The 11,954-nt window shown below is 35.4% G+C and overlaps 1 protein-coding gene and 1 pseudogene across 1 annotated transcript; one reads left to right on the top strand and one right to left on the bottom strand.

The window, feature by feature from the left end:
- The first annotated feature begins 4,697 nt into the window (after positions 1–4,697).
- LOC120183735 (adenine phosphoribosyltransferase 5-like) lies at positions 4,698–6,768 on the top strand. Its single transcript, XM_039188376.1, has 7 exons — positions 4,698–4,989; positions 5,069–5,179; positions 5,375–5,467; positions 5,993–6,142; positions 6,227–6,285; positions 6,379–6,454; positions 6,624–6,768. Exons 1-6 carry the CDS (start codon positions 4,890–4,892, stop codon positions 6,445–6,447), a joined length of 582 nt encoding a protein of 193 aa, XP_039044307.1. The 5' UTR covers positions 4,698–4,889; the 3' UTR covers positions 6,448–6,454; positions 6,624–6,768.
- Positions 6,769–6,870: 102 nt separating this feature from the next.
- LOC120183695 lies at positions 6,871–11,139 on the bottom strand (annotated as a pseudogene).
- Positions 11,140–11,954: the final 815 nt, after the last annotated feature.

Genomic DNA, 11,954 nt, shown 5'->3' on the forward strand with positions numbered 1-11,954 from the left:
CTTTTTGACCAACAAACATAAAGAAACAAAAGGACTTTTACTGGTCTGGATTACTGAGGATGCCAACAATTCTTTGATCTGGCCTTCCACCTTTGATTTTCACTGATAAGGAAAACAACAGGGTCTTAAATTAATAAGGGTGCACCTGTTTTTAAGGTAATTACATGATCATGAGACCTCACATGAGGTAAACTCTGGGGTTCATCAAAAGTATATTTGTACTTATCCAAAAGATGTTGAACAACAAGAGGTGTTTCAGTCAAAGGTGCTTCAACACTCAACCAGTAAAATTCACCAATGGCATCAGGGTAAAATTCACCAATGGCATCAGGGTTTTTGCTAGTCAATTTTTGCATGACATAGGCATCAAACCAAGTTTCTACCTTCCCGAAAAATACATTGTTGTAACTTATATTTTTTGTTGTTCAGGAATAACAAAAATGAATTTTTTTTGGCACTTTTTAATCCAACTGCGAGGGTTCGTACTATTAAAAAGTTGAAGTTCAATTCTTGGTCCAGGGACATGAACATTAAAGTGAGGTCCTCCATTATCCTTATCCACACTACCCTGTTGTATCATATTAGATGGTTCCCCCTAAGTCACAATATTAACCCAAAAGATTTATTCATAAACTGACTAGCAACATTAGGAATAGAATGAGGTAAAATAGGTTTAAATGCTAAAATTATTGATTTTAAAGGTCTAAAAGAATACTTTTCATGTTTATTAAACCCCGAAAGATATCCGCATATTTACCTTTCAGTTTTTCAACAACTTTTAGATTACTTTTCGAAGTTATTTATTCAACTTCCTCAACACTTTTGGCCATCGATTGGAGAATTTGTTACAGATAACTCCTTATTTTAGTTGATTTTATCTCCAAGGAGGAAAAGCATTCCTTTAAGCTAGCTTGTTGAGCTGCCCTCCATTTTGGAATATCTTCATACGCCTGGTCTGCCACATGTTCTTGCAATTCACTTGCTCTTGTCACCACCATCTTATTTGTCTTTTTAATCTTATACAATTTAAAAGGGGGGAAATTGTAACTTTTTGGGATCAATCAACCTAGCTCTAAATAAAAATTGTTTTGTTTACATGTATAAGGTTTAGAAATAGAAGAAATGGTAAAATAAATTCATATTTTCATAGATTACTTAGTACATCATTAGATTTTATTGGGTTATGGGGTCCAGCGATCACCCTTACAGATTCTATCGTGTATGGGCGCGATATCAGGTGCGTGACAGCCCAACATGTCGAGGTCCACGTGTGTCTTACGAATCCCCTAGGCCAGCCCGCAACACTCTATAGATGCGGGGCTCTGCAATACCGTGGTAACTGTGGGGGTGCCCCACAAGAATCCACCTTGACTTGGGGAAACCAGTGATCACCCGCTACAAAAACGTGAGGTTAAAATGACCCACATTCTTATCATCAATTTGTTTTAAGAATGAATGATGAACATTCGCTTCAGAACTTTGTAGTTAAGCGTGCTTGAACCAGAGTAATTCAAGGATGCGTGACCAACTGGTAAGTTGTTCAAAAAATGAATGACTCGATCCTAACAAGTGGTATCAGAGCAGGTTGCAGGTTCGAATCCCCTAGGTGTCGCTAGAGGGTGATTGTTGGGTTATGGGGTCTATCGATCACCCTTAGGAATTGTATCGTATATGGGCGCGATATCAGGCGTGTGACAACCCATTCTACCAAGGCCCACGTGTGCCTTGCGAAGCCCCTAAGCCAGCCCACAACACGCTATAGATACGAGGCTCTGCAATGCCGTGGTAAACTGTGGAGGGTGCCCTACAATAATCCACCTTGGCTTGGGGGAAACCAATGATTACCTGCTACAAAGATATGAGGTTAAAATGGCCCACCTATTTATCACCAATTGATTTTAAGAAGGAATGATGAACATTCGCTTTAGAACTTTGTAGCTAAATGTGCTTGAACCAGAGTAATCCAAGGATGGGTGACCCATTGGGAGGTTGTTTGAAAAATGAATGACTCAATCCTAACATATTTTTTTTATGTTATACAAGTACTAAGTTGGTTACTTCCAGTTGTAGGCTTTGACAATTTTTTTCGTTGCTTGTAGGTCTTCATTTGCAGATCTATTCCTCCTCAAGGATGTTGGATAACCCATTGACTTGTTTCCAAGGCTTTTTTGGGCTCCGTCCCCTTTTTTTCAACCCACTCCCCATTAGCCTTTATCAAAATGTTGTCGTTCCTTTTACTCCCCATTATTTCACTCTTCACACTGTCATTTTGACAATCACCTTTTTATGGCCAAACATTATCCTCAATTTTATCAATCCCTAATTCTTTTTTTGTGCCTCTAAACCCCAAATTTCCCAATTAACCATTCAAGCTCATGACAGAATTGATGATAATACAAACTTAAATTTTTTTCATGATTACCCTTTTGAAAAAAAAATTGATAACTCTTGTGCATGGGAAAAGAGAGAAAAGGAAAAAATATTGAGAAAGAAAAATATAAATTATCTCATAATAACTGTTAATGTTGATTGATATGATTATTGTAGATTCTATCAATATTATTTACTACAAGTATAATAAGTATCGTATCAATTTACATGAGCCAAACAACCTCGATAGTTAAAAGAATGATTGTTATCCTCAAAAGTTTGAAGTTTGAGCACCATCGACTGTCAGAGTATTTGAGTGTTTATTGTTAAATGGTTGAGAGTCTCTATAACAAATACTACAACTTGCAATTATCCTAAATAAAAATTAATCTTATCAATTTATACTTTTTCCTCATATATTACAAAATACAACATCTTAATGACAAAATTATTTATTTGATAAGATAAATTCAAACTATATTTGCAATAAATATTCACATACTTCAAATTTGACCACGTATTTTAAATACATACCAATTTAGATATGAATAGGCATTTAACAAAATATATGGTAAATATAATGTAGAATATGTTTAAAGATAATTCTCAATCATTTTAACATTGAATGCTCATACCCCTAACATTCCTGATGCTCGAACCCGAGACCTCAAGGAATAACAACAATTCATTTATCATCGAATCTGACCAATGAGCGAAGCAATTAACCATTCCATTTGACAACATTTGCATATACTCTTTGTTTTTTGTTTTTGGCCCAATAGATCCGTCCGAAAAAAACTGCAAAATAGGGTACATATAATTTTTTATAAAAAATATATTTTATGGGAACTCATCAACTTAATGAGACGAGTTTAAATAGAAAATATTTTTATTAGAACTCGTCACTTCGACGTGATGAGTTTCATGAACACTGTAGAAAATGTTATAGATCTCAAAATAAACTTCTACTTGCTTTATTTTCCCAAACAATTTATCTGTTTGCCCTATTGGCCCAAAAACCCCTTACTCTTTGCAAACTAAAACTGATGGCCCATATTCAGCCCAGCTAATGCCCTAGTTTAAAGAAAATTATACAACCCATTTTACAAAGTAAGGGGCTCCCAATAATGGGCCATGTTATACTTATACCTTTTTTTGTACAATACTTAATTCTCCCAAACCCGTAAGGCAGTGTCAACTACATTTAAACGTATTTGAATGTATGTTCAGTAAAAAAGGCAATTAAGTTAGTACTCGACTTATTTGATAAACTAATAATAAATTAAATTGTTTTTCTGAATAAAAATGAAACATTAATACATATAATTATACTTTATAGCGTAAAAATATGCAGTTCATCTGTAATTTGCTAGTTTAACTTATCATTTTTTATATAAAATATGATAATCAGATTTTAGAAAAATTAAAATAGAGGAACTAATTTATTAAGTTAAAGTTTCACGTTTTATGATATTATGATGTTAGATGGAATTGCCACGTCATATTCAGATAGAGTCGATAAAAGGAAAGGAAGTGCTTTTAGGCTGCGTTCGTTTGTTTGCTCGTTAAACAGAAAACAAACAACAGCTAATGATGCTTTTAATACATTGGGCCGTCAATTAAATAATTTTAAAACAAAAACAGGCAAAAGTTAATTCATGGAATCTTCCTTTTTAGATTACGGGAAAGCCAATTTATGAGCGTTGGATTAGATTCACTGAATGCTCGAGACATCCTCAAAAAACACAGTAGATCTTCTATTGGACATCTCGTGTCCCTACACCTACTTTCATCCCTCACCCACTGAGTTGGGGTTTAAAAAATAAAATTATGTTTTTATTAACGACATATTCAAATTCGATTTAGTTGCATGAACCAAATAATTGTGGTAATAAAAATTTTATTATTCCTCGAGGTTTTGAGTTCGAGTATCAAAATTGTTAGTGGTTGATTGAGAGTTATCTTTAAATAGATAATGTATTATACTTATCCTATATTAATAAAACAATATTAATTTGAAGTTAGAGGAGGGTCATCTCTAATTTTTTTAGAAGCTAAAAATTGATTCCTATTTTTTTAAATTTGAAGTTTAATTATTTTAAAATTTTCAAATGATTTTTTTAAATATTTATCAAAATTTGTTAATGGAGTAATTATAATAATAGAAATGAAAGATTAAATTGTGAAGCGTGTTATTGACGTGCGTTGAGAGGAGGTGAGAAGAAAACATGAATGCCTTGCAGCAATAGTGATTTAGTCTGCCCAACATAAATAGACAACAGATTATATAGTATTTAATGCACTTACCATTTTCTCTCTGTCTCTTTCACGCATAAACATGAAGCAACTGCTTCAAAAGATTTGATCTTTTGGTTCAGTTTTAGGAGGGAAATCGAAAAAAAAAACATTTTCTTTCTTCTCTTTCTATAAAAGAAAATCTATGTACCTCCCTTAATTTCAAAAGAGTTGAGCTTGCCATTGAAGACACCAGACAAAAACAAGCACAGAGAGTTGAAAGAATGGTGGAAATGTTTGCTGCTGAGAATGGTCTAAAAGGAGACCCAAGGCTACAAGCTATATCTAACGCCATTAGAGTTGTTCCTCACTTCCCGAAACCAGGTTTTTTCTCTCTCTTCTATCTTCTTTTCTTTGTAAGAACTCGGTTTAAAGGGGTGTTTGTTTCTCGGGGAAAAAACAGGGATAATGTTCCAAGACATAACAACGTTGTTGCTGGATCACAAGGCATTCAAACACACGGTCGACATCTTTGTGGATCGCTACAAAGACATGAATATCTCCGTCGTTGCTGGTAATCTGTTTTTCCTTTCTCCCCTTGCAAAAATTTATCACCTTGCTGTTATTTTTCGTTTTCTTTGCTCAAATTATTACTCAGATTTCCGATTTAGTCCCTGGACTGGGAAAACAAGCACCAAAATCGTAATTTTACCATTCTTCTGTTCTTCTAAGAATAAAACAGTCTTGTGCTGAAAAAAATTTCATGCAGGAGTTGAAGCTAGAGGATTCATGTTTGGTCCACCGATTGCCTTAGCCATTGGTGCAAAGTTTGTTCCTCTGCGTAAACCCAAAAAGTTGCCAGGTACTATTACTTCTATATATATATATATATATATCTTAAGCATATACACATGTTCTGTTCGATAATCATATGAATCTTGATTATATTTAAATTCGAATTAGGTCAAACATGAAATAATAAATATTTTATATATATTAAGCATTTAGATATGGAATGGAGATAGTGCTGGGTGAAATGATTGAAACGGGGTTGCTTCAATGGTCAAGGGCGTGGGTGGGGGTGGATTTCAGAAGAAAAAATGTACTAATTATTAAAGAGAAAAAAAGACTTTTTGTGCTGTCAATTATGTAGGCGTGACCTCATCAGATCAGTAATTCTATATATATATATATATATATATATATATATATATATATATATATATATATCTGAAAATGTCAGTAACCCAGAAAACAAATTGCAAAAGCACAAGTTGCAGAATATTTTGATTGCCAAAAGGGGCCTCCCAGGATATCCACTTTTAATCACCTACCCAATAATTGGAATTGGACTCTACTGCCCGTTGTTGGATTTATGTATGTGTAGGTGAAGTGATTGCTGAAGCTTATGAGCTGGAATATGGAAGGGACTGCTTGGAGATGCATGTTGGAGCTGTTGAGGCCGGAGAACGTGCTATTGTGATCGATGATTTGGTCGCAACCGGTGGAACTCTCTTGGCAGCCACTAGACTCTTGGGTAGAAAACATTTTGGCTTTGATGAAACTCGGATAACTTTTCGTAAGTCATGTGAAACTAACGTGAGATTCGTTGTTTAATTAGAACGTGTCGGTGCTCAAGTGGTCGAATGTGGTAGTGTTATCGGACTCCGGGAGGTCAAGGTAGTAAAGAATCCTTCTCCCTCATTCAGACAAAATAATAGGGTTTATTGTTTGGTTGCCCTTTACAATGACTGTTAGCTTCTTTTCTTTCAGGGACATCGTAGGCTTAATGGAAAGCCACTTTATATTCTTGTGGAGCCACGTGAGATAGGTGACTGTTAATATGGAGGTATTGTTACAATTATATCTTAAGAACAAGAATTGTGCAATGGACACATCACTTCATATCTGTAAAATATTGTCCAATCGTTCATACAGAGATGAATGCCATAGTAGTCAGTCTTCATCGCATCGTTGTTGTCGTAGATTTTATATTCGGATTTATGCCTGTTTTGCAGAGGAAGATGATGCACGGGCAACAGCTTTGCTGGTCATATTTCACACCTAATTGCTGGGTTAAGCGGTGACCTTCTACAACTCACAAGGCTCAGTTTGTAGGATTCATTATTTTTCTTTTGAAATTTCTGTATCTTTGTTCTTCGACATTATATCACATTCGAGTCTATGCCCTAGATGAGAATTCACCTCCTTAATTTAGCGTTCTCAGTGAAGATGTCTGCTATGATCTTCCTTAACTCATCATCTGTTCTAGTATCATATTGGTTATCGAATTGGATATCAATATAATCTCAGGCATTGCCTTCTTCCTTGGCTAATAGTTGCACCTATTTACAAGGAAGAATTTAGTTGGTGAAAAAGATAAGGAAGGTCAAGCAATAAAAGAATAGAAACCAACATTAACAATTTGCATAAAGGCTCGGGAAATAGTTCTGAATAGCCCAAAAGCAAGGTACCTCAGCAAGTAGGAGACTGATTTTATCATCAGAAGTGGTCAACAAATCCAATGCTTCAACAGAGGAAGAATCTTTGATTAAATTTTCATCATCTGTAGACAAATTCATACTGCATTCAAGAAGCCGGTTGTGAAGAAGCTGGCACTCCTTGAGCAGCTTTTCTCTTTCATTTCTTACATGCTTCATTATTTTTCTTCCCTGTTCTAGTTGTGCCTGCAAAATCAGAAGATTACATCACATAGCAAGAAACTTGGAGCAATGATTTGCTCCGACTACACTTAATATCTCTAGGGTGCTTAACAAAGTTGAAAATTTTCAACAGATATTACCGGTTTTCTATTTCTTTTATTTTGGTTGAACGCCTCAAGAAGAAACTTAACGAATAACAAATACTTCAGTACAGACAATTACCTCAGCTTCAGATTTTTCTGACAGGGATTGACCAGCCTCCTGCTTCAGTTCTTTTTGGGATTTCCGGAGAGACTTGACCTCTTTAACTGGAACTTTAATATCTGCTTTTGATTTTTGCCTCTAGTTCTTCGTATCCCTTTGATACATCATTCAGCTGCTCCTTAGTAGCATTTAACTCTTGCAGCATTGCATCTTTCTCCTCAGCAGCAGATTGGTTGATTGTCTCTGTTATTTGCTTCTCATCCTGTCAAGTTTTATTGTCCTTTAGTGAAGCGTTAAACATTAAACATTACAAGAACATTTAACCAGCAACGAGATAACATTTGTGATGCTTGTCCAAGAGAAAGCAGCGGTGGTTAATTTTTCGAAAAATTGAGAAACAAATTACGGAACATTGAATACAACTTCAACAACCAGGTTCGTTTCCAAAAACTAGTTTTGGCTTTTACCTTATGGGGCGTGTGAGGGGTAGGGGGTTAAGTTATTACTGAAAAAAGGAATCAAGGAACTAGAAACATACAGTCATCGGTTATAAGCAATGCCTCTCCAAGCATAATTTATCTTGCCAAGTTCATCTTTTTCCTTAATTGAGAAAAAAATATTTGCAGATGGCATCCATATCACGCAAGTGACAATAACGAAGGAAAACAAATTTCAATAATAAAGTGGAGTTGAATGCATTACCCGTTTAGGATTCAATTTCGAAGGTCTTCCATTTCCCACTGCATTTGAGTAAACCTTTCTCTTTCAAGCAGGATAGCTTGCTGCAGGTTTTCTTTACTTTTTTGTTTGGTGTTTTCGAGTTCCACTTCCAGATCCTTAACCTGAGCATCTCCAATTTGTTAATTCAGTTCAACCTCAAGATTGCTAATATTTTACTAAGAATAAGTCTCATTCCACCTCTAGTGGGACAATAAGCGCCCAAAGATAAAATGCATTAGAAAATGAAATGAAATGATTGATAAAACATTTGACATTCGGAAGAGAATACTAGAAAATGCAATAATGATTGTGTTAGGTATGACTCATAAATATACAGGTAAATAAGACAGAGGATAGAGCGGAGTGAGCGAAGCGAACATTATTTGTCTGTCCTTACAAAGAAAGTCTCGTAGTGGGAATTACGATTATGTGGGTTGGGGGTTATTTTTGTAAATATGTACCAGGATTTATTTATTATAAAAGGAGATGTAACTTAAACATATGAGATATTGAATGAAAAACTAGCGCCGCCTAAGGCACCGAGGACGTAAACACATTGCTGAACCTCGTTAAAATTTTTGTGTTCTTTCTGTTTTCTTTACCCGATTATTCAACAGATTGATACGTACAAAAACCAAATGCTAACCATATAAAAGTTGCCACTTTGCACACAATTCATCCGAGTGTTGATCAAACAAAGGATGTAATTGAAAGAAAGGGAAACCAATTAGGGAAATATAAGTAGTAAGCTTGAGCTATGCAGCCAAAAGTCCCTGAATACTGATAATATCTCAATAATAATGATACAAAACTATTTAAATTATGAAAGCTTTCAAAATTTATCTCCGAAAGCATATCAAACTGCTTCCACACACCTTTGTCATAAGATAACCTTTCACTGCTATTTCTTGATTCAATCTGCCCATAAGATCCTCCATGTCAGTTTCTGCAGTGACTAGTCTCCTCTTCATGGTTAGAAGAACACTGTTCATCTTATGACGCTGGTCCAATGGAAGAACTATCTGTGTAACTCCAGAAGACGGAGGATCAGAATTTCCAGAAAGGTCATGAGAGCCATTAAAAGATGAATTTGGAATCCCATAAATGGACATGTCGCTGCCTCTCAAAGAACTTACACCACTTCCAACACTTTCAGTTGATAAGTTCCGAGTATGACCGGCCACCTTATCTGGCTCTATCTCAGAGAAGAGTTCCAGTCCATTACCGGCAATAAGTGAAGATCTGGACCCGTTTCCATTATATACGTCTTTCTCTAAACTATCATTCATGTTTATGGCGTGTGATTTATGCCTATGAAAATCTTCTAGCTGCTCCAAAATTGCTTGTCCCATGAATAGTCCCTCATCAATATTGGAAATACCATACTTCACAAGTTTTTCTATTGAACCTGTTAAATCTTCATCCACTGTCAGGTCTCCTGAACCAATTTCTGAACTGTCATCTCTTCCTAATCCAAGTGTCACAAGCTCAGATGTCTCATAAGGAGAATCACTACCGTAATCTGATGTGATTGATGAATTGCCAGCAAAATGACATATAGCTGAATTGGGAGGAACATTATTTGATGAAATTGTGCTATTTTCAGCAATATTAGCTTTGGAAGAGCATTCATTTAAATCTTGGACTGCTGAAAAGAATAAGAAACGTAAAAACTCCAAGCTAATGATAAAACTAATCTTGATTATGGATAATATATATCAATACACACATATAGAGGGTCAATTAGACAACCTATAATTTTAGATTCCATTAGACATCTATTTTTACAAGATAATATAACTAAGTCCTAAAGTTCTGCTAATGAAGTAAAATTGCACATACAAGACCTCGCAGCAACTTCTAGTTCAAGAAAGGATGCTACTGTGACACTTCTGGACAAGTCAATGTCAGATAACAGCTTCGTCATCCACTCCTCCAATGAACACCTTCTCTGCAAAAAATCTAAGCTGCTTTATTTAGTTGTCTAAATAATACATGAGAATGACTTTTCAGTGTAGAAGTTCAATATTTTCCCCTAGAACAGATACTTGTCAACTAAAATCTGTCATCAATGTTAGGTTTGTTAGTCAGTAGGAAACTATAGATAACAAAGCTAGTAGTGCCAATTAAAGAAGGAAAATGAGAGCAATAATAGACCGTGGCACATTTTCCAGATGATAAAGAGAAGGAAAACAAGTGAAGCGGAAAAACTACTTGCCTACCTCTTCCAACGGAGCCCCCTTGGGTGGAGCAGGGGGAAGATTCTTCTTCAACTGTAGAGGGAAGTCAATAACAATAAAGAGGGCCTTGGAAAACATTGCTAAAGTGATATACCGATTAAACCAACAATAAATGGGCATAAAATAAATAAAATAAGGGTAAAGTATATAAATAGTCCCCAAATTTTTATGATGCTTGCATTTTGGTCACTTAACTTTTGAAACTTGTAATACAATCATCAAACTTTTTGTTTGTTTTCATTTTAGTCACTGTCTTTACCTCCCATGACGTGGCACTTAACCCCATTAAACCATCTTATTCTTCTTCTTCTTCTTCTTCTTCTTCTTCTTCTTCTTCTCTCATTCTTGCTCACCCCCCGTCACCTGTGTCACCTCCCAACCACACCTCTACCGTCGATTCATTCTCACTGTTCACCGTTCGTCCCAAATTGTAAGAAGACTATTCAAACACCCATCCTCAATCTTCGTCGTCGGTCTCTGGTGACTCACTGTCGGTACTAGTAGGAGAGCCGCCCCATTCTGACCAAAACCTCACTAGTCATTTGTCGAGACTCACCTCCGTTCGCCGTGTAGAAGGTCTCGAAACTCATTGAAAAACCCCAATTCCCTTTTGTTTTCATCATTTTTAGACTGATTGGGCTCTTCATTCGCCACACCGTCCTCACATCGTTCCGACCAAAACCCAGTCGGTCGTGCCTCATCGCCATCATTCCTCCTCTGTCCGTTGTTGGTTGAAAACATGAAAGAGGCATTGAGGTCTTCTCGCGATTTGGGTTTAACGAGGTTAAGTTCCACATCAGCAAAAGCTAACGGAGTTAATGACAGTGACAAAAAATGAAAACGGACTGAAAGTTTGATGACTGCATTGGAAGTTTCAAAAGTTGGGTGACTAAAATGTAAAATGCCTTAATAGTTTGGGGACTATTTATATACTTTACCCATAAAATATAAACATATGATAATAAATTCATCTGTGACGATCAATCAATCAAATCAACTACAAATAATAAATGAGCATAAAAGAGTAAAAATATTACAGCATAAACAAAACAAATCTAGAAAAGAGAGAAGAAGAAATAAAGTTAATTAATTTTAATTTACAAATTAACATAATACAACTACTCGATTGATTAATAAAATAAAATAAGAAACAATTAATCTAAATTTACTGTATAGAAATTAATAAAAAATAGTAACTATCAACACAATTATCTGAAATTTGGTATTTAAAAAAAAATAAACCAACTCTAATAAAGAACATTGTAAGCGCCGTGTTTCATGGCAGCCCACCTTGTACCATATTGAGTCAACCCTGGTCAGTATAATGCTCAAACTTTATCGAATTTTTTCATCAGAAATAGAAAAACCCCGCGATGGAGCGCACTCGTGGGACTCCACTAACGACCTTTATAAGGCAACTGACTTATCACATTCCATTCCTACCTGAAAAATAAATTTTAACAATTTAGTCCTTCTTATTTTTTTAAAGTATTTTTTTCTGTATTTATACTCAGTTGCATAG

This window comes from Hibiscus syriacus, unplaced genomic scaffold, assembly GCF_006381635.1.
Source record: "Hibiscus syriacus cultivar Baekdansim isolate YM2019G1 unplaced genomic scaffold, ASM638163v2 tig00112801_pilon, whole genome shotgun sequence".
Classification (NCBI taxonomy): Eukaryota; Viridiplantae; Streptophyta; class Magnoliopsida; order Malvales; family Malvaceae; genus Hibiscus; species Hibiscus syriacus.